This window comes from Mus caroli, chromosome 18, assembly GCF_900094665.2.
Source record: "Mus caroli chromosome 18, CAROLI_EIJ_v1.1, whole genome shotgun sequence".
NCBI lineage: Eukaryota > Metazoa > Chordata > Mammalia > Rodentia > Muridae > Mus > Mus caroli.
Window position 1 is genome coordinate 64168846 of NC_034587.1, and position 19600 is coordinate 64188445.

Genomic DNA, 19600 nt, shown 5'->3' on the forward strand with positions numbered 1-19600 from the left:
AGCCCGTGTCCCGTTGCTATAAAACTAGCCAGCACAGAGATGCAGGCTTGGGAGTCAGTGGCTATGCTTTCAGGGAGGGCGCTGAGAGAGAAGAGGGCAATGTGCAAAGAATACAGGGAAAGGTGACATACCAGAACAGTGTGCTGCCATTAGTACCATACAGAGAGTCCGTGAAGTGAGACACGGCAGGCCTGAGCAGCTGTGGGTGGGCTGAGTGGCCTTGGCTGGACGAGAGGCGCTTCAGGAACCCATCACATGAACTGTGGAATATATAAGTCATCAAAATTAAACAGAGGCCAGTGTGACGGCTCACTCCTGTAATCCCAACACTCGGGAAGCAAAGGAACGAGAACTGCTAGCTCAAGGCCACAAATAGGGAGACTCTGACTCAAAACAAGAAGAAAGAGATGGACCCTCTGGTTCCCTTTCCCATCAGCTGTGGTCACTGGGCTTGGTAGTTGTAAACCGGGAAGATTACGCCACAGCTGTCCTCGATGAGTCGTAGTCTGTCTGGTAGAGAGCGTGGGGGCCAGATTCAAACGGACCTGAATTCAAGTTGTCAGATTTACATGGAAAGTGTTTCTAACCACTGAGCCATCTGCCCACCCTGATCTTGGCCTTTGAGACATTGTCTCAAACACAGCTCAGGGTGGCCTCGGCTCAGACTCCTGATCTTCCTGCCTCTGAACCTGAGGGATAACTGGCACGAGCAGCCACACTTAGCAGCAGAGGCCTTCTCTTCTTAAGATGTTTGCAGGGAGTCAGGGCTCTTAACCGCTGAGCCATCTCTCCAGCCTGACAGCATTCTTTTTCCGAGGATCAGAGTATAACTTCAGAGGCCATGAGACTTCAGGTTGCAGATATACCTCTTGTCTGAAAGAGTGATGGATTTCTGATACTTGTTTCCTGTGCTGGGGATTGAGCCATGACTGTTGCTCATTCTATGTAGCTGCTTTACCAATAAGCTATATTCCCAAACTCTTTTTACTCTTGTTTGTTTGTTTGTTTGTTTTGACAAGGTTTTGTGCAGTCCAGGCCTCAAACTCCATCTGTAGCTGAAGATGCCCCAGGTGTGCTCCGCTAAACTCAGGTTATACAGTGCCTTACCAGGTCTGGCACGCCTTACTATTAACACTTGCCATGTAGTCCAGCCTGGTTTCTAATTCCTCATCTTACTCTACCCTTCCAAGTGCTAGGATTATATATAAGCAGGAGCCACCATATGAGCCCAAGTTATGATCAATATATCTCTCTGAAATTTCCAAGAAAAAGAAAAAAGCCATACCTTGTTAAAGACTCCAAGACCAACAGACTGAACTTAGTGTTTATGGAGAGTTAAAATAATGCAGATTAGAGTCAAATTTTCTTGAGCTATTCTTAGTCCTTTTTAAATCTTTCTCTTTTTGTTTGTGTTTGTATGTAGTACTTATGTTCATATTTGCATGTGTGTGGGTTACATGGTGTGTGTCGGTACTGATGTATGCATGGAATCTCTTGCTAAACTGTAGCTTCTTAGTCTAGCTAGCCATCTTGGGTGCTAGATTCGGTGTCTACCTCTAGTGAGCTCAGATTACATGTGGGCTGTCATACCCACCCATCAGCCGGGTTTTCAGTCCCTCTGAAGATAGTTCGTTGCACACCCATGTATCTGATCAAACATCCTTGCTTATCAGAACACTTACAGTATACCTCATAGCAGACCACTGACTTTTTACCAATCCATATGCTAAGAATGTTATCATCTGAGGCCTATAGCCAAGTTCCCGAGTTGCCCTGGTCGCTGCTGACTTAGTTGGTATTTGCCACGACTTGTGATTTTCTTTGTTCTGTAACTGACACAGGTTCTCGTAAGTAACCGCATCCGGAGTGGGACATGCCTTTCAGGGAAACCTCAATCCTTGTTCCTGGATCAAGATCGCACATACTCGGCTCAAAAACAAACTGGGTCTTACTACCTCCCCCCGCCCCCCAGGCAAGACTGTTTCCGTGACTACAGGATAAAGGCAATTAGCTCCGTTGGAGCAGCGCTCCAGTTACTGATAACTTTAGGACGAAGTCTGCCTTTGTCCCCAAGCGTTTTGGGGGCAGCACCACATATTGTTCACGTAAAAAGCGTTCGTAGAACTGGCTACTTCTGTTTCTTAGCGGTGAGGGAGCCTTTGTAGTCTCCCTAGTGGGTTGCCTGTGATGCGTCGCGATAGCATTAGGGTTTCAAGCTTATTCGATACCCAGACTGTTTATTTTGGATCGACAGTTCTAGTGTCCATCACTTTTGCGTGTGCTTGGACAGGATAGAGGCAGGATTTGAACAGCTTCAAAGAACCCAGAGCTGCCGTTTGTGGCTGCGCACTCGCGCTCGTCCCCGCGGCAGCGCGGCGCTGGGTACCACTCGCCTCCCACCTCCCTATTTTTAGCCGCCGCAGTCCGGGCCACGTGACGGGGGAGGCGGTAGAGCGGGCGCCCCGCCCCCACGGCGCCGCGCAGCATCCCGCAAAGCGCGGAGCCCGCGCCCTAGGCCTGCGGCTGCGGCGATGAAGATCTGGAGCTCGGAGCACGTGTTCGGGTGAGCCAGCGGAGGGCTGCGCTGGGAAACGCGTGGATGCGGTCTGAGCCGTGCGGCCTCGGGGAGGGGCGGGGATCCGGGACCGGCAAGCGCTTCGGAGCCGGGATCACGGCCCGGTGGGGAGCGGGGCGGCAGGTGCGTGGCGAGGCCTCCGCATCTTCAGCCGGTTTGTGTCAGCCGCAAGCTGCGTCGTGGGGCGTCGCGATCCCATCGGGAATAGGGCAGCGGCCTGTGGCCAGCCTCCCTTGTAGCGGGTGTCACCCACGGTACCCAAGGGGCTTGGGCTCGGGAAAAATCTAGACGCGAGGAAGGCGTTTGGGGCGTTTGGTCCTGAATCCCTGTGCACCCGGACACCTCCAAGCCACCAGGGACACCGCGAACTGCCACGAGTGCTCCCCTGACCCGAGGGGCGCCTTCCTTCTCCCCATCGAGTGTTTTGATTAGCTTTTCAAAGGATTTTTTGAGACTTTCTGATCCCGATTGGAGAAGCGTTTCGTTCCGAGCGGGGGTGGACGTGGAGAGACTGCACGAAACAGAATTGTCGTCCATTGTCTTTTAAAGTGTTAAATTTTTTTTTAAAAAATAAAAATTGATCACCTGGCTTCAGAACGTCTGGCTTCCTTATTTTTATTTTTCGATGGTGCTGGGCCCGGACCCAGCGTTTCGAGCCTGCTGGAAAAGCGTTCCATCACTGAGCTATAGCATCCGCCTCTAGGAAAAAAAAATCCCTTTAAAAAATTTGGAACTTTAGACGGGTGGTATGTAAATTTTTGGTAAACTTGGCAGGCTTTCTGAAGGTCCCCCCAATATTCCGACGTAATTTGTACCACCTAGGTGCAGAGAAAGTCATAAAGTACAGAGATGCCAGAGACTTGGACTCGCTGAGGCCCTGAAATGTTGACTGCCACTGGAAAGTCACTGTTGACAATTTTGACCATTTTTGCCTCTTTCGTTTTTTGTTGTTTTGTTTTGTTTTGTTTTTTTTAATCCTTATTATTTACATTTTGTAATCTGTAATGTGCTACCACTCATTTTAATGTATGTGTGTTTGGGGGAGATTATTTTTCTTTTTTTGAGATAGGATTTCACTGTGTGGCCTTAGCTGGCCTGGATGTTCTTGCTGTGTAGACCAGGATGGTCCTGAGCTCATATAGATCTGCTTGCCTCTGCTTCCCCAGTGCTGGGGTTAAAGCCATGTGTCACCAAAGTTGGCTCTTTTTTTTTTAAATATTTTTAAAATTACATTTAATTAATTTGTGTGTGTGTGTGTGTGTTTGTGTGTGTGGTGTGTGTATGAGCACAAGCCACATTGTGCAAGCTGCAGTCAAGATAACATGAGCGAGTCGGTTCTCAGTTCCTTGTGGATCAGGAGATCGAAGTTTGACAGCAGGCATCTTTAGCAGCTGAGCCATCTTGCTGGCCCCAAGTCATCCATTTAAAAATGTGTTCTGTGATTCTGGGCTGGGGACTTGGCACACTGGTTAAAGACCTTGCTGTGTGAGTGTGGGGCTAAAGTTCAGATCTCCAGTGATTGGAACAGTTGGCCTGTGATTCTAGCTTGGTAAAGTAGAGATGGAGATGCCTGGAACAAGTTGGCTGGCTGGACTACCCTGCCTCATTCACAGGAGCTCTGCATCGGTCTTGGGCCTGCACAAGCATGCACACACAAGCACGCACACACAAGCACGCACACCTCCATGCACCTGTGCACAGCACTCACCCTCATGCACACCGCATGTGAAAAGAGAACATGAGAAAAACTTTAAATGTATTATACAAATGAGTAATTTTTAATATAATTACAGAATTTGCTTTTTAAAAGATTTATGTATTTATTTTATGTATATGAGTACACTGTAGCTGTACAGATGGTTGTGAGCCATGGTTGCTGGGAATTGAACTCATGACCTTTGTTTGCTCCAGCCCCTGCTCTCTCCTGCCGAATATTTATTTATTTATTATATAAGTACACTGCAGCTGTCTTCAGACACACTAGAAGAGAGCATCAGATTAAGGATGGTTGTGAACGACCATGTGGTTGCTGGGAATTGAACTCAGGACCTCTGGAAGAGCAGTCAGTGCTCTTAACCACTGAGCCATCTCTCCAGACCCCCAGAAATTGGTTTTTGTTATTGTTTTATTTTCTTTGCAAATTGTGCAGCCATCACTGTGGTGGTCTAGCTTTAGATCATCTCTGTTATCTTCTAGAGAGATCCTGAACTTTATGTGGGAGATGAACTCCCTCTCCATTCCTGACCCCAGAAACCACTGATCTGTTTCTGTAGATTTTTTTTCTCCTGGATACTTTATATAAATAGTCAACATCATATGTGGTATCCTGTGTCTGGTTTCTTTTGGAAATCATCACCATCACCACCATCATAATTTTTGAGGCTCACCCGTGTGGTAGCATGTGCTGCTTCTTTGTATTGTGTCCCAGGTACCCTGCCAGTGCCTGACCCTGGCACTGTTCATAGGGAGGGAGCTCACAGGGAGGCCAGATGCCCTTCCGGAATAAGGGCAGCCATAGACCTCCGGCAGGCTGTCAGCACCCACTCAGGGCAGTAGAGCTTTGAGCAGGTGGACCTATAGCTTGCTTTCTAGTAAGGAGCAGGGGGAAAAGAAATTAACCTTCTGGAGAGGCAGAGCATGTCCACTTGCCCTTCTCTTCAGTTTTGTCTCTTCCTTTTCTTTTCAGCAAAGGCAGCTGCGATGGTAAACATGGTAGACATGCTGACCCGTGATAAGCGTGCACGCCATCACATATATGTCTGTTTATGTAGAAATCCGCATAATGTGGTTTGGTTTTCCCAAATAGGGGTCACCGACATCATCTCACAAGGATCTTTTCCTCCCAGTAGTGTGTTTTTTTGAGCTCCAACTAAGCTGATAACATATCTATGGATATAAGTTAATGTACGTATAGCTTGATCATACTAGCTGTATAATCACCTACCTTATGAATGTTATAATTTGTCCTATCTTATTGAAAGGACACTTGTGCTTGTTCTATGCTTATGGCCTGTGATGGCCAATACTGGCCGTTCTCTTAGGTTGAGAGACATGTGGAGATTAGTAAGGCATGCCTCTGGGTGTGTTTGCAAGAGCTTTTCCATACAGTGGCTCCCAACCTTCCTAGTGCTGCGACCGACCCTTTAATATGGTTTCTCGTGTTGTGGTGACCCCCAGCCATAAAGTTATTTTCATTGCTACTCAATAACTAATTTTGCTACTCTTATGGATTGTAACGTAAATATTTGATATGCAGGACATCTGATATGTGGCCCCAAAGAGGTCATGACCCACAAGTTGAGAACCACTGCCATAGGCGATGTGTTCACGAGGTCTCTGACCTAACATTGATTTAATACAATGAAAGTGGGAAATGGTGGACCCATATAAGTTGGGACCTTGTTGGAGGGAGTCACCTGGGGTGTGCCCTTGAAGGGGTGTGTCTTGGCTCTCACCCTTTCTCTCACTCCTTTCTGCTCTCTGTCTTGAGATGGGTGAGCTGTTCCTCTGTACTCTGTGATCTTTGTCGTTGTGTCCTGCCTTGTCCAGGCACAGAGACAAGCGACCCTGGGCCGAATCTTGAGATGTCAAGGCCCTCAGTTTTGTTTATGCTGACTATAGCTTATATTAGTTACTATATCAGAGAGCCAGGTAGACTGGCACAACCTATAACCCCAGCACTTAGCAGGGAGGGTATTGAGGCATACAGAGACCCTATCTTAAAAGACAACCAACCAACTGTATATTACCATTAGAAATTTTAATTGAAAATTTAAAATATTAATTCATTGCACTAAACAATAGTAACCCCTTCCCCCTTTTGTTTTTGGACACAGGGTTTCATGTAGCCCAGGCTGGCCTCACTGTGCAGCTAAGGGTGACTTTGAATTTCTGATCCTTCTGTGCCCATTTCCTGAGTGCTCAGATGACAGGGCATGCATGCACCACCGTGCCTGGTTTTAAGCTTGTACTACTGTACAAACTGGAACGGGGATAATAGATATTTGCCTTGAGTGCAGGAATCCTGGGTTCAGTCTCCACCCCCTTAAACTTGACATAGTGGTATAAGCCTGTAGTCCCAGCAACTGGGAGGGAGAGGCAGGAAAGTCAGGAGTCCAAGGTCAGCTGAGCATATATGAGGCCCTCTGTCAACAATTTTAAAAAAATCAAAAACTTAACTGCGTTTTGCAGAAATTGGGAGACTCTGGCACTTTAAAAATAATATCCATGATTCCTGTATTTCTGTAGTTTGATTTTCTTATCTACTTCTGCATCTGCTGTTTTGTAATTTTTAGCCTTGGTTGAGGTGTACCGGTAGAGTCCAGCATCACACAGATAAGGAGCTCTAAGACATAAATGTCTGTCTTTAGTTAGGGTTTCTGTTGCTGTGACGAGAACAGCATGGCCCAAAAGCGGTGCATCCCTCCTGTGGAAGGCGGATGGTCCCAGGTTTGTAGTGTGGGCCAGTTAGGCTCATGGTAATGGATACAAGTTTCCTGGACTTTCAGCTTTCATTCAAAGGCTCAGGTTTTATCTTTGGGCAACAAACACTAACAATGTTTGCCTTAAAGTTGCTCACTCCCTCAACTTTCCAGAAAACACCCACCAAGTCCCCAAGTCTGAGAGAACAGTTTGTGCATTGTTCTTTCAAGGGCAAGCAGGGGGTGTTGAGAGGCAGCTTCTGTGTGCTCTCAACACAACGGCTGATAAACCAGGGCAGCCTGAGATCCTCTCGTCCTGCAGAAATGTATCTGGCGCGCTTCCTGTTCTCTTGCAGACTGTCAAAGGGAAGAGTCCTCGGGGGTCAAGCGATGATCAGATTAACCACTTCACCATTTCATCACATACTCCTTAGAGAATCCTGAGTTATTTTCCTAAGTGTGTGTGTGAGCAGCAGCGTGACCAGGCTGTGGTTTGGAGCCCCGCCTGCGTTGCTGGGAAGAGTCCAGCACTTTCCCCTATTGCTTTAAGGAGTCATCAGTGTCAATGTTAATGTGGTGAGAGCTAGGAATGTCCCAGTCACATTGTGGCAACCAGGTCCAGAGCCCCCAGGGTGTGGCCACGTTCTGTAGAACCCGATGGAGGTAGGATACAGCTGAGCTGAGCTTTGGTCCTGTGACTGCCTCTTCACCTCCAAACCTACAACTTTTAGAAATAAGCAAAAATGGGAAGAGCAGACTCCTGGATCCATGCATGGTGAGGTTCTTATAACATTCATGGTGGTTACCCATGCATTCCCACCTTGGCCTTTTTACTAAATGATTTAGGCAAATCTTTTTTTTTTTTTAAATGTTTTGTTTGGTTTGGCTTTTGTTTTATTTTTCAAGACAGGCCTTCTCTTTTGTAGTCTTGGCTGTAATGGAACTTGCTCTGTAGACCAGGCTGGCCTTGAACTCACAGAGGTCTGCCTCCCAGGTGCTGGGATCAAAGGCCTATGCCACCACCGCCTGACCGATTTAGGCAGATCTTGGACCCTGGTTTCTATTACCCTGCCATTGACTGGGGTTCTCCCTTAGACACTCTCGAATCTTAGCATGTGTGATGAGTCTTCATTGCTGACTTTACTGTATCTCGGATCAACTGAAGTGTAAGCTGCTGGACACTCTTGCGAGGGACTTGCGGAAAGACACACTGTTAAGTGTGAGAAGCGTCTTCTGATGGCCACATAGAGCAATGGACATGGAAGAGGGGCGCTTTGCATTCTGTCTGCTTGCTCCCACTCTTGCCCGCAAGTCCATCCTTCCTGTTGCTATGGCATCCCTCCACGGACATTAGACATCAGGACCAGTTCTTCAGGATTCAACAGCTTGAAGACCAGCAGCTCTCTAGTAGTTCTCTAGGCCTTCAGCACAGATTGGGACTGCTGGGATCAGCCCCATGGGCTGAGCAGGTACCGGATTCTCAGCCTCTCCAATGTGAGACAGCCACTGTGGGGGCTACCTAGACGGTATCATGTAAGGCAGTCTAACAGATCCCCTTTAATATATATAATCAAATAATTCATACACATTCTCCACCCCACCCCACCCTTTCTCTCTCTGTTCTCTTCTTTAGAGAACTCCGATATAGCATAGAAGCCAGAATTCGCCCTCCTATCTGCCTTTTGTTGGTCCAGGCAGCCCTTGCCACGGATGCTGGGGACCATTCTGGAATGGGTGTGGCAGAGGCCTCCCTTCCTTTAGGATAGGACCTAGTCACACCATGTCTCTGTGTAGCTGGGGTCTCTTGAGAGTGGTGTCCATTCAACTCCTCATCTGTCAGAGAGAGAGCTTTGTGCCCTTGCAGCTTGTTCCTGCAGGCAAAGGAGCCAGCAGGCGCTCCAGTGAATGGCTCAGGGGCCTTCAGCCAGCCCTGTCATTGTCCATACCTCATGCCACAAGGTTTGCATGCTGGCTGTATGTTAGTGTTTTCTTCAGCCAGTGGGTGCAATATTGATTTTGTGCCTAGATTTTGCCACCTAATTTTATTTTTTTATTTTTAAGACAGTTTCTCTGTGTAGCCCTGACAATTTGGAACTTGCTTTATAGACCAGGTTAGCCTCTGTTCTGTCTGCCTCTGCCTCCCTGCTAGGATTAAAGGCATTCGTCAATACAGCCGGCTGGGTTTTGTCACTTTAGAGATAGTGATAGAGACAGCTTTAGAGACAACTCTCAACAGATAACTCCAGTTCCAGGGGATCTGATACTCTCTTAGCCTCCATGGGCACCAAACAACGTGGGTGCACATATAAACATGCAGATAAAACATATTACAGCCAGGCGGTGGTGGTGCACGCCTTTAATCCCAACACTAAGGAGGCAGAGGCTGGCAGATCCCTGAGTTCAAGGCCAGCCTGGTCTACAGAGGAAGTTCCAGGATAGTCTACACAGGACTACACAGAGAAACCCTGAATTGAAAACCAACCAACCAAACAACCAAACAACCAAACAAACAAAACCCCAACAAAACCAAACCCACACATACCTACAATAACTTCTGTGGTTATTTTGTGTAAGTATATTTAAACAAGTTGTATATCATTCGAGTCTGAATCAGAAATGATGGCATCGTGGCGATACATTTGAGGGAGACTTTCCAGGAAAGCGTATCAGGAAGGGAGGGAGGGCTAGCTGACTTGACAGTGGGGTAAGCAGTGGGGTAAGGCCCACGTTGAACATCTGGAAGGGACGCTCCTTTAACCTGGCTCCATCACAGCGGTCTGAGGTTTGAGGTTAGGTCATGGCTCTGGACAGTAGTAGTAGGCTGCAGTCTGAGGCTTTGCCATCTCTGAGAGCAAGAAATAAATTAGCTTAGCTCTGAGCTCTGACTTAGACAAGTGTGACTCTGCACGGGAAGCCTTGAGGAGTTCTTGGGTCATCCGTAAGATTCCTTGGGATTCTACTGGATAGCCAGGCAGTCTGGTAGGACCATGAGCCCTACTGGAAGTCAGGGTCCTCTTACATTAAGGACCGCAGCCAGCGTTTTTCCAGCGAAGTGCAGGTAGGGAAATGGTCTCACTGCAGAGAAGTGCCCACAAAAGGTTTCTGCCTCCTGGAGGCTGGAGGAGGACCAAGACAGGAAAAGCCAGAGATCAACTAAGCTTGATGGCCCTGTGTAGCCTCAGCACAGACCTGGGGCCCCGCAGGAGGCATGGATTTAGACAGCACCCAGGGCAGCCTGACCAGAATAAACACCTGGGCCACTTCCTATGCTGATTGTATTCTCTTGCCAGCCATCCCTGGGACACGGTGATCAAGGCGGCCATGCGGAAGTACCCTAACCCGATGAACCCCTGCGTGGTGGGCGTGGATGTGCTGGAACGCAGCGTGGATGGCTGTGGGCGCCTGCACAGTCTGCGCCTGCTCAGCACCGAATGGGGGCTGCCTGGCCTCGTGCGAGCGGTGAGAGTCCCTGTGTGGCCGCGGGCGCTTACTGCTGGGGGATGCCACAAATGGCTGGGCAGAGTAGGTCCCTGCAGTCCCTTGCCCCCTTCCAGACTGTCCATGGTTCTCATTCTGTTGTCTGGGAAGGACTCTAGTCACTCTGGGTTAGGTGACCTGGGTGACCTTTCTTCAGGGACAAATGTGAAGGAGCAGATTCGCACCTTTTGTGGTGCTGCAGTCATACTTTTTACATGTGAGCTGGCTTTTAGAGCCAAAAATGGGATCGGGGTGGAGAACCGTGAGAATGTTAACTTAAGGCAGCACCCTAACCTTCCTCCAACTCCAAGTGCAGGTCCTTGCATAGCCCCAGGGTCTCCTTGTGGCTCCTTTGCTACTCCTGGATTCTATGTAGGATGTGAAAACTATCTCTGCAGGCAGATTCTTGCCTTCCAAACTCTGTCAGCAGAGGAGCCTCTTTCCTCAAAATCCCTGGCTTCTCTGCTTTAAGTTTTGTCGCGACATTCATTACTGTCATGCGTTAAACACTTAGCTCCACTTTCTAATATCTGCGGGCGGGCGGGGGGGGGGTTACTCTCTCTGCCCTTTACTGAATCCGCAGGTATAGAGCATTTGTTGTAAGGAAATGCGTAACTGGACGTTAGAATGTTGCTCTACTCTTTTATTTTGTCTTTTAGATTTTGGGAGCCAACAGGACCTTGACGTACATCAAAGAGCGCTCCGTTGTGGATCCGGCTGCCAGGAAAATGGAGCTGTGTTCCACCAATGTAAGCAGTGGTCTAAGATGAGAAGGAGCTTAGTGTTGCTCCCCGATGGTGCGGAATGCCTCCCCTAAACTCTACTTCCAGCTGCCTTTTGCTCGCTCGGAGAGCACTTGGGAGGATTACATTATTTAGTGGTATTTTATCTTCGTTTTGTTTTGAGGTGGGGGTTCTCACTGTACCCGCTGTTCAGCCTGGATGGAACTCGATGGATAGCCCAAGCTGGTCTTAAATTTTCTTTAATCCTCCTGCCTCAGCCTGAGGAGTTCTGAGGCTACAGGCTTGAGACACCACACTTACCATTTTCTCACCTGTTTATTCTAATATAATCAACATAAGGAAAAGGGCAATAGGTCAGGTGTGGTCGTGTGTGGGTCAGGCAGATCTCTGTGAGTTTGAGGCCAGCTTGATCTACATAGTGAGTTCCAGGACAGACAGAGATACATGGTAAAACCCTGCCTCTAAATAAATAAGAGAGAGAGAGAGAGAAGAAAAAGAAAGAAAGGCAATAACTAGTTAGATAAGAAAACTGCTAGCCGGGCGCGGTGGCGCACGCCTTTAATCCCAGCACTCGGGAGGCAGAGGCAGGCAGATTTCTGAGTTCGAGGCCAGCCTGGTCTACAGCGTGAGTTCCAAGACAGCCAGGGCTATAGAGAGAAACCCTGTCTCGAAAAACCTAACCAAACCAATCAAAACAAAACAAAACAAAACTGCTGAATCTGGGTGTACTATTGCACAGTTGGGTGGCTATAGATAACAATGTGTGTACTTATTATCAGTGATGATAATAATACAGGGTCTCACTATGTAGCGCCAGCTGGCCTAGAACTTGCTTTGTAGACTAGACTGGCTTGGAATTTACAGATATCCTTCAGATATGTGTTACTATGCCCCAGCTAACTATTATATTTATATACGTGTAGAAGAAAATACTTAGAATGTCTCCACCACAAAGATATAAATATTTGAGGAAACAGAAATGTTTACCCTAATTTTTTCTTTTTTTCGAGACAGGGTTTCTCTGTATAGCCCTGGCTGTCCAGGAACTCACTCTGTAGACCAGGCTGTCCTGGAACTCAGAAATCCTACTGCCTCTGCCTCCCGAGTGCTGGGATTAAAGGCAGGCGCCACCACTGCCGGGCTGCCCTAATTTTTTTAAGTTTTTTTTTTTTTTAAAGATTTACTTATTATCATATATAAGTACACTGTAGTTGTCTTCAGACACCCCAGAAGAGGGCGTTAGATCTCATTACAGATGGTTGTGAGCCACCATGTGGTTGCTGGGATTTGAACTCAGGACCTCTGGAAGAGCAGTCAGTGCTCTTAACCGCTGAGCCATCTCTCCAGCCCCAAGTTTATTTTTTTGATACAGGGTTTAATTATGTAGATCAAGCTGGCCTTCTGGCCTGGAACTCCTAGAGCTTTTCCTAATGGTGGGATTAGGCACTACTTACCCTGATTTCAATGTTATACAATGTATATATGCATTGAAACATTATGATACACATATATGTGTTCAGTTTTCATATATTAATACAAATAGTAATGAGACAGAAGTGCACACAATCCTCACAAAGTGTAAACAGATAAAGCAACAGACATGATCAAACCCAGAGTGTGTCCTGAGTCACAGCAGTGGAGTGTGGGGTATCTAGCCAGCAGGACTCAGTAGCTGGTTTTGGTTCAAACTTTGAGAGTCTGACCCTAGATATTTTATCTGAGGCATATTTAGCACAGCACAATTTGGGGGAAAGTTTCCTGGTGATAATGAACTCAATTCCTTGTACACAACAAAGTTTTTAAGACATGACTACATCAGATCTCTTTGTAAAGCAAGCGGCATCGTCCATAAAGGTAGGTTCTGGCAGACTGACCGAGAAGAGCAAGCTCAAGATGAGAAGGAAGGTCCTGTGTGCTCTCTGCCACATGGACAGCACAAAAGTCACCAGGTTATTAACTATGTCCACTCCCAGCCTTCCAGGCGGAAAACAGGTTATGCATCTCTCTCTGAAGGGACAACCTGTGTATTAACATTCCTGGCTCCCTGGTTCAGTCTGCATCCTGGGTGTTCATTAGTCATGTGTGTTTGTAGCTGACATGCAAATGTAATGTCGTAGTGCCATAGAGAACTCTGTTCACCATGATATTCTAGAGGCATTTTTTAGGTGGTTATTGTTGTTGTTGTTTTGTTTTTGTTTTTTTTTTTTACTTTTAATTTTTATTACTGTGTGTTAGCATGCCACTGAATGCATTGGAGGCCAGAAGACAGCTTTATGGAGTCAGTTCTCTCCTTTCTTTATATGGGTTCCAAGAATCGAACTCATGTTGCTAGGCCTCTGTGGTAAGCACCTTTATCTGCTGAGCTATCTCACTGGCTCTAGGTAGGTTTTAATAGAAAATACAAACAGTAAGTTAGTTTGCTGACAGGAAGTAGGACTGGAGACCGGATTGCTGAAGCTTCTGTGTGAATCCCAGAGTCCAGCACGTCCAGCCATTCCGAGATTCCACGAGGGCTGGAAAGCTGGCTGCTGTTGCCATGGACAGCGACAGTGGGCTCTCTGTCCTACAGTTGCTGACAGGCTTGGCAATGTGTGGATGCCCTGAAGGCAGATCCTGCCTCAGCCGTGGGTAGAGGTCCATGATCATCATCAAGGAGCTGCCCAGCTGGGCAATGGTGGTGCACGACTTTAATCCCAGCACTCGGGAGGCAGAGGCAGGCAGATTTCTGAGTTTGAGGCCAGCCTGGTCTAAAGAGTGAGTTCCAGGACAGCCAGGGCTACACAGAGAAATCCTGTCTCGAAAAACCAAAAAAACCAAAACAAACCAGAAGGAGCTGCCCAGTAGTGTCCCTGACACACACTGAATGTTGTCTTTCTCTGGCTTTCCTAAGTGTTAATCTGGGCTGGAAGGGTAGATGGTTTGAGAAATATACAAGAAAATTAGAACCTAAGGCAGCGGTGTTTTATTCTTTTGTGTGTGTGTGCTTGTTTTTTAAAGATCACGCTCACGAATCTGGTATCAGTGAATGAGAGGTTGGTGTACACACCTCATCCAGAGAACCCTGAAAAGTGAGTCACCTCGTCCTGGGATGGACACATTGAGCAGCAGGGGTGGACGGAGCCTCCCTCCCGGGGTTGGTCAGCCCCTTACTTCTGCTCTTCTGCAGGACTGTGCTCACTCAAGAAGCCATCATCACTGTGAAGGGAATTAGCTTGGGGAGCTACCTGGAAAGTCTAATGGCCACCACGATATCCTCCAATGCAAAGAAGGTGAACACCTCAGGACAGGGCCCTGGTGCAGTCTGTGGTAATGTGCCAGAAGAGGTGGGGACATGTCCAGTCCTTGGGTCCTCCTGAGGATGGGGATCTTTGCAGTTGAGCTTCTAAGGCAATAGACTTCCCACAGATGTTTCAAATAGAGATACAGAAGGGCTGGCCAGGTTCTTGAGGCGAAAGACATCTGTCCTAGTAAGGGTTACTATTGCTTTGAAGTTCATCCCAGTCTATCTGGTCTCCACATGGCAGCTTTGGCTCTGGGACTTTGGGATGTCTTAGGTCTCAGATATGAATTGGCTGTGTTATTCTGAGAGGGTGTTGACCTTGAGATGGCTCAAGCTGGTGCATTCTTTAATTCATTAGAGAAATAAGGCATTGAAAACATCCCATCATGTTTCCGAGCTTGGATGGCTTGTTTCTGTGGACTGTCTTAACTTAGGGTTTCTATTGCTGTGAAGAGACACCATGACCATCTCAAGCCTTAGACAGGAAAACATTTAATGGGGGCTGGCTTACAGTTCTGGGGTTTAGTCCATTGTCATCATGGCAGGAAGCTTGGCATTGTGCAGGCAGACATGGTACTGGAGAGTAGCGGAGAGTTCTATCTACACTTGCAGGCAGCTGGAAGACACAGGAAGCCCACCTGGCCTGGCTTGAACTTCTGAGACCTCTAAGCCCACCTCTAACAACCCACTTCCTCCAACAAGGTCATATTCCAACAGGGTTTCTACACCTCCCATTAGTAGCACTCCCTATGGGGCCCTTTTTATTCAGACCACCTCCATGGCTCAGGGAGATTATTGCTACCTCTTTGCCACAGCAGTTCCTTCATGCATGTGGCAAGAACTGAAGTCCTTTTGTGTTGTTGCAGGGGTGGGCTGCCATTGAGTGGATAATTGAACATTCCGAGAGCGCCATAAGCTAACAGGTCTGCCACCCATGCCTGGTGACACAAGGGGCAGTCACAGTAACTTCTTAACCTGGTACAGAGTTTTAGCTTTTTATTACTGTGTGCATGGGGTGCATGAGAGATTGCTGGGTCGTCAGTTCCGTGCTGCATACTGTCTGTCACAGTGGACGGTTCCGTCCTCCTTTATTTCCCTAGTTTGTGTCAAAGAAGTTTCCAGGGTACACCTGAGCTTTTTCTTGTCAACTGGATGGAGTCTGAGCAAGGCAGGGTAGCAATTGATATCCTGAGGTCTCAGTTCCTGGCTGCCTGAACAGTCTGCAGGATTGTCACAGCTGGTGAAGAGCCTCCACGAATAGGCTCACAGTGTCACAGGGAAATTTAATCTGGAGTTTTTCCATCTTGGGTAAAATTTGAGCTTCTTGAAAAAAAAAAAATTCGTGATCCTTTTATTATGCTGGGGTGTGGACTGAGGCTCGCACACCTTCTGGGCTTGGGTAAGCGCTCTACCTCTGAGCTCCACTCCCAGTCTGTACACGTTTCTATGAAACATGCTGCATGCCTGTTTACTTACTTGGTCCAAGCCAGTGTTCAGCCTCTGGCCTGTCCCTGTAGTGGCAAGAGCACCTCTTCACAGATGGTCCTTGGTCTCCTCTGCCTCCAGATATTTGACACTTGACTGGTTGGCATTTGTCATGTCCTCACAGAAAGCATCCCACTTCTCTTAGGCGGGGCCTCCTCACTTCCTGCTTGAATGTCCCTGTTAAGCTGCTGACAGTGGTGGCTTGCTTCCCTGTTGCCTCCAGTCATGACCATTTCCTCATTTCCCTCAGCAGGCAAGCTGTGGGGTTTGAGGTATCTTTAAGATATTCTTGCTCCTTTTTCCTAAGTCAACGAAGCTTGCCAGAGAAGTTTCCCTTGAATCCAAGGCCAAGACCTGCTCTGGGGTCTCTTAGCCTCAATCTGAGCTGAGCTTGTGGAAGCTGTGTGCAGGTCTGTGTGTGGAGAGAGAGTCCTGGTGTGAAGTCTAAGCTCTTCAGGTTGTTTCTTCATCAACTAGAGCTAAACCATCCCTCTCTCTAGTCAGATGTCTCACCAAAAAGAGTCAAAGAAGAAAGGAAAGGAAGTGTGGACGAATAAAGAAGACGAGAGGCAAGTGTGGCTGAGGCTCCCACCAAGTCTGGAAGAGGTGTCTGCTGGAATCTTTCCTCCCAGTGCAGCATCAGGCCCAGGCGCCAGCTCTGTGAGGCTGTGTGAGGCCGTTTCTTGGGAGTGGTGTGGAGCCCTGGTCTGCTGGGCTCTACTGTAGGTGCTGTGCTGTGGGCACTGTGCTGGGCAGTACTGGGCTGCACTGCCTCTGTGTTGGTTTTAAGCTTTTATTTGCTTCTGGAAGGAGTGTTACTTCTGTGTGCTGGCTCTAGTCACTCCACCAAAAGAGAGCTCCCCTTTCCTCATGCCCTGCCAGCTAAGCTGGGGTAGGTCCCCCAAACCTTCCCCAGGGGCCTGGCTGCTGTCCTCTGTTCCTGGTAGCCCTATGTCCTTATAGTGTCCCACTTGCCTCTGTGAAGGAGAATGAGAAGTTGCTCTCTGGCCCTCAGGGTCCCCATCATGCCCTGAATCCAGAAACAGTTTGGGAGCTCTCTACACAGGCCACTATGGGTTCCAGCAGCAACTGGGATTTCCATACTCAAGACCGGCCTTGAACTCTGTGTGTGACTGAAGATGCCCTTGAACTCTTCCTTCTGCTTCCCCATTCCCAAGTCTTGAGATTACAGACTTGGACTGCTATACTTGACTCTTTTTGGTTGTTATTCTTGAGACAGATCTTGCTATGTAGCCTTGGCTGTTCTGAAACTCATGGCATTTCTCCTGCCTCAGCATCTCAAGCATTGGAATCACAGGTGTGGACCACCATGCCCATTATGGGATTCTTGTCAAGTCCCAACTGTCTTTTCAACAGGATCTCTTGACAAGCCTGGGTGGCCCTTGAAGACTGTGGGAACCTCCTGCTATCTACAAAGAGCTGTCCAGCGAATTCCCTCTCTCCATATCCTGGGGTTTGAGGTCTGGCTGGGGTGTGAGTGGTGGTTTTGTGCTCTTGTCCTAGATTGAACCCCTCCCCCACACGTACACTGCCTTCCTGCCTCAGAGTTTCTGCTTCTCATTTTCTTTGTAGTCTTTAGTCTGTCGGTGTTTCAGTCAGGGACGTGAGCATGCGGTGCTGCCATCTTTTGTTTTGAGACAAAGTCTCATATAACTCAGGTTGACCTTCAACTCACTGTACATGAGGCTGTCCTCCATCTTCTTCCACCTCTTACAAATTACAAGTGAGCACTGTCATGCCTGGCTTTCTACCATCTTTAAATCAAGGTTGTTTAACACACACACACACACACACACACACACACACACGTAATTCATGTTTGTACTTTTAAAAAGGAATTAAATCTGTTGACTAGTAGAGACCTCTGCTCTTCCTCTGTTGGTCCACTCACTATTTCTAGAACTTTCCTATGCCTATGAAAGTTGACGTCTTTTGCTTTCATTAAACTCGGTTCACGCTGTAACTATTTTTGTGACTGTCTCTTTTCTACTTTTAAACAACAGTGTCCTGAAAAGCCCCCTTTGAGGACTCACTGCTGAGAGCCACTGAAGAGAGTTCCTGAGGCCACTGAAGGCTTGCCACTGTTGCTGGGTCAGCCACCATAGTAAGGTGGTCGCCTGAGAGGGACACTGCAGCTCCCTCTTTATGTGGTAGCAGCTCCTAGATACTTTTCCACTTTGAGATGGTTACAGACTATTGACTAACAGCTTGACTGGAGTAGGGAGCACCTAGGGCATTGAGGAAGAGCACTCTTGGGTGTGTCTGAGAAGACATTCCTAGAGAGGTTTGGCTGAAAGGACACCTCCTCTCACTGTGGGCAGCACCAATCACCCCATGGGCAAGGGGCAGGGGGAGGCAAAAGCCACTGGAGTGCGGGGTTCCCGTTTTTTGCTTGGCACCTCAGACCATACCACTTCTGCAGCCATAATGAACTGGATTCCTCTGAACTCTGTCAAACCCTCCTTTCTGAAGCTGCCTCCTGTCACAGCTGTGAGAAAAACAGGTAATACTGCTTCAAGTTCAACCAATTAAGGGAGTGTAGTCATTGTCTTCAGTATTCATTCTGTGTAAAGCCGTTGGCTTTGTAACCTCTGCTTTGGTTGGAAGTGGATTCCACAACCTTTTTGGGAACTCATTAGCATAAAAGTAAATGTTTTATGATCTAGTGTTATAAGTAGTTAGACCTTAATTTTAAGCTGAGAAAACTGGCACAGGTCAGCTCAAAAAATACAGGACGGCATCAGCCTCACACATCCTACGCCAGTCAGTGCCCGAGTACCTAGAAGGAACATCTCAAAGGACAGCCTTGTATTCCAAGATGCTCCACTGAAGGGTCCCATAAATTCCCAAAGCAACAAAACCCACAGGAAACCCACAAACTAGACGCCTAACAGGGGCCAAACACAGAATACAGTGTGTTCAGGAAACTCCACTAGTCTCTAAGAAGTGCCAGGCTTGAGAGCATGTGGAGTTGGGCCCCTGACTCTTTTATGCAGTCTCAGAGAAATATGGGCTGCAGCCTGTGAGAGCACATGAGACCATGCAGGGGATGGAGGCTCCGGTTGGGCTTCCTGCCAAGGTGCTGTCCCTTTCTGCTGTCGGCTCACCCTGGGAAAGGTGTGCCAGGCCAGTGGGCTCACTGCTGGCCACTATGCCTGGCTGTTCTCCATGTGTGCCAGGCATCTGAATTCAGGCCCTCATGCTTGTGTGGTAAGCACTTTACTGCCTGAACTGTCTCTTCAGCCACTAAATTGCTGTTAATTACTTTTTCAAACATTTTTTTAAATTTATGAACACATCACAAGAGTACAGATGCCTATGGGAGCACATAGAATGGGGCGGGGTGGGGCCGAATCCCTTGGAGCTGGAATTAGAGGCAGTTGTGAGCTACCTGATGTGGGTGCTAGGAACGGAACTTTGGTCCTCTTGAAGAGCACTGTTTTTTGACTGCTGAGTCACCTCTCCCACAACCCTAAGAGGGAAGTCTTTATGGAACTTGATGTTACAACAACCTCATACTCAGGCCCAAGGCAGCCTTGAAGCAATTTTTATCTAGTGCTTTCCTGCCGTGTGACTCTTGGACAGGAAGGCTGGCTAA

At 47.8% G+C, this 19600-nt stretch overlaps 1 protein-coding gene across 2 annotated transcripts; it reads left to right on the forward strand.

Moving 5' to 3' along the window:
* The first annotated feature begins 2482 nt into the window (after positions 1 to 2482).
* On the forward strand, positions 2483 to 17953 carry Prelid3a (PRELI domain containing 3A). Of its 2 annotated transcripts, none has more exons than XM_021151069.2 (7): positions 2483 to 2563; positions 10287 to 10455; positions 11133 to 11222; positions 14214 to 14284; positions 14383 to 14485; positions 15363 to 15474; positions 16482 to 17953. In XM_021151069.2, exons 1-6 carry the CDS (start codon positions 2532 to 2534, stop codon positions 15414 to 15416), a joined length of 519 nt encoding a protein of 172 aa, XP_021006728.1. In that variant the 5' UTR covers positions 2483 to 2531; the 3' UTR covers positions 15417 to 15474; positions 16482 to 17953. The 2 variants fall into 2 exon arrangements, with proteins under 2 accessions (XP_021006728.1, XP_029327596.1); XM_029471736.1 differs by having other exon boundaries at positions 16486 to 17953.
* Positions 17954 to 19600: the final 1647 nt, after the last annotated feature.

Excerpts from the sequence above, each read along its gene's own strand:
- Prelid3a (XM_021151069.2), top strand. The coding sequence starts at position 2,532 with ATGAAGATCTGGAGCTCGGAGCACGTGTTCGG. Across the intron at positions 11,223-14,213 it reads TGGAGCTGTGTTCCACCAAT|ATCACGCTCACGAATCTGGT; the intron begins GTAAGCAGTGGT and ends TGTTTTTTAAAG. Across the intron at positions 14,285-14,382 it reads CATCCAGAGAACCCTGAAAA|GACTGTGCTCACTCAAGAAG; the intron begins GTGAGTCACCTC and ends GCTCTTCTGCAG.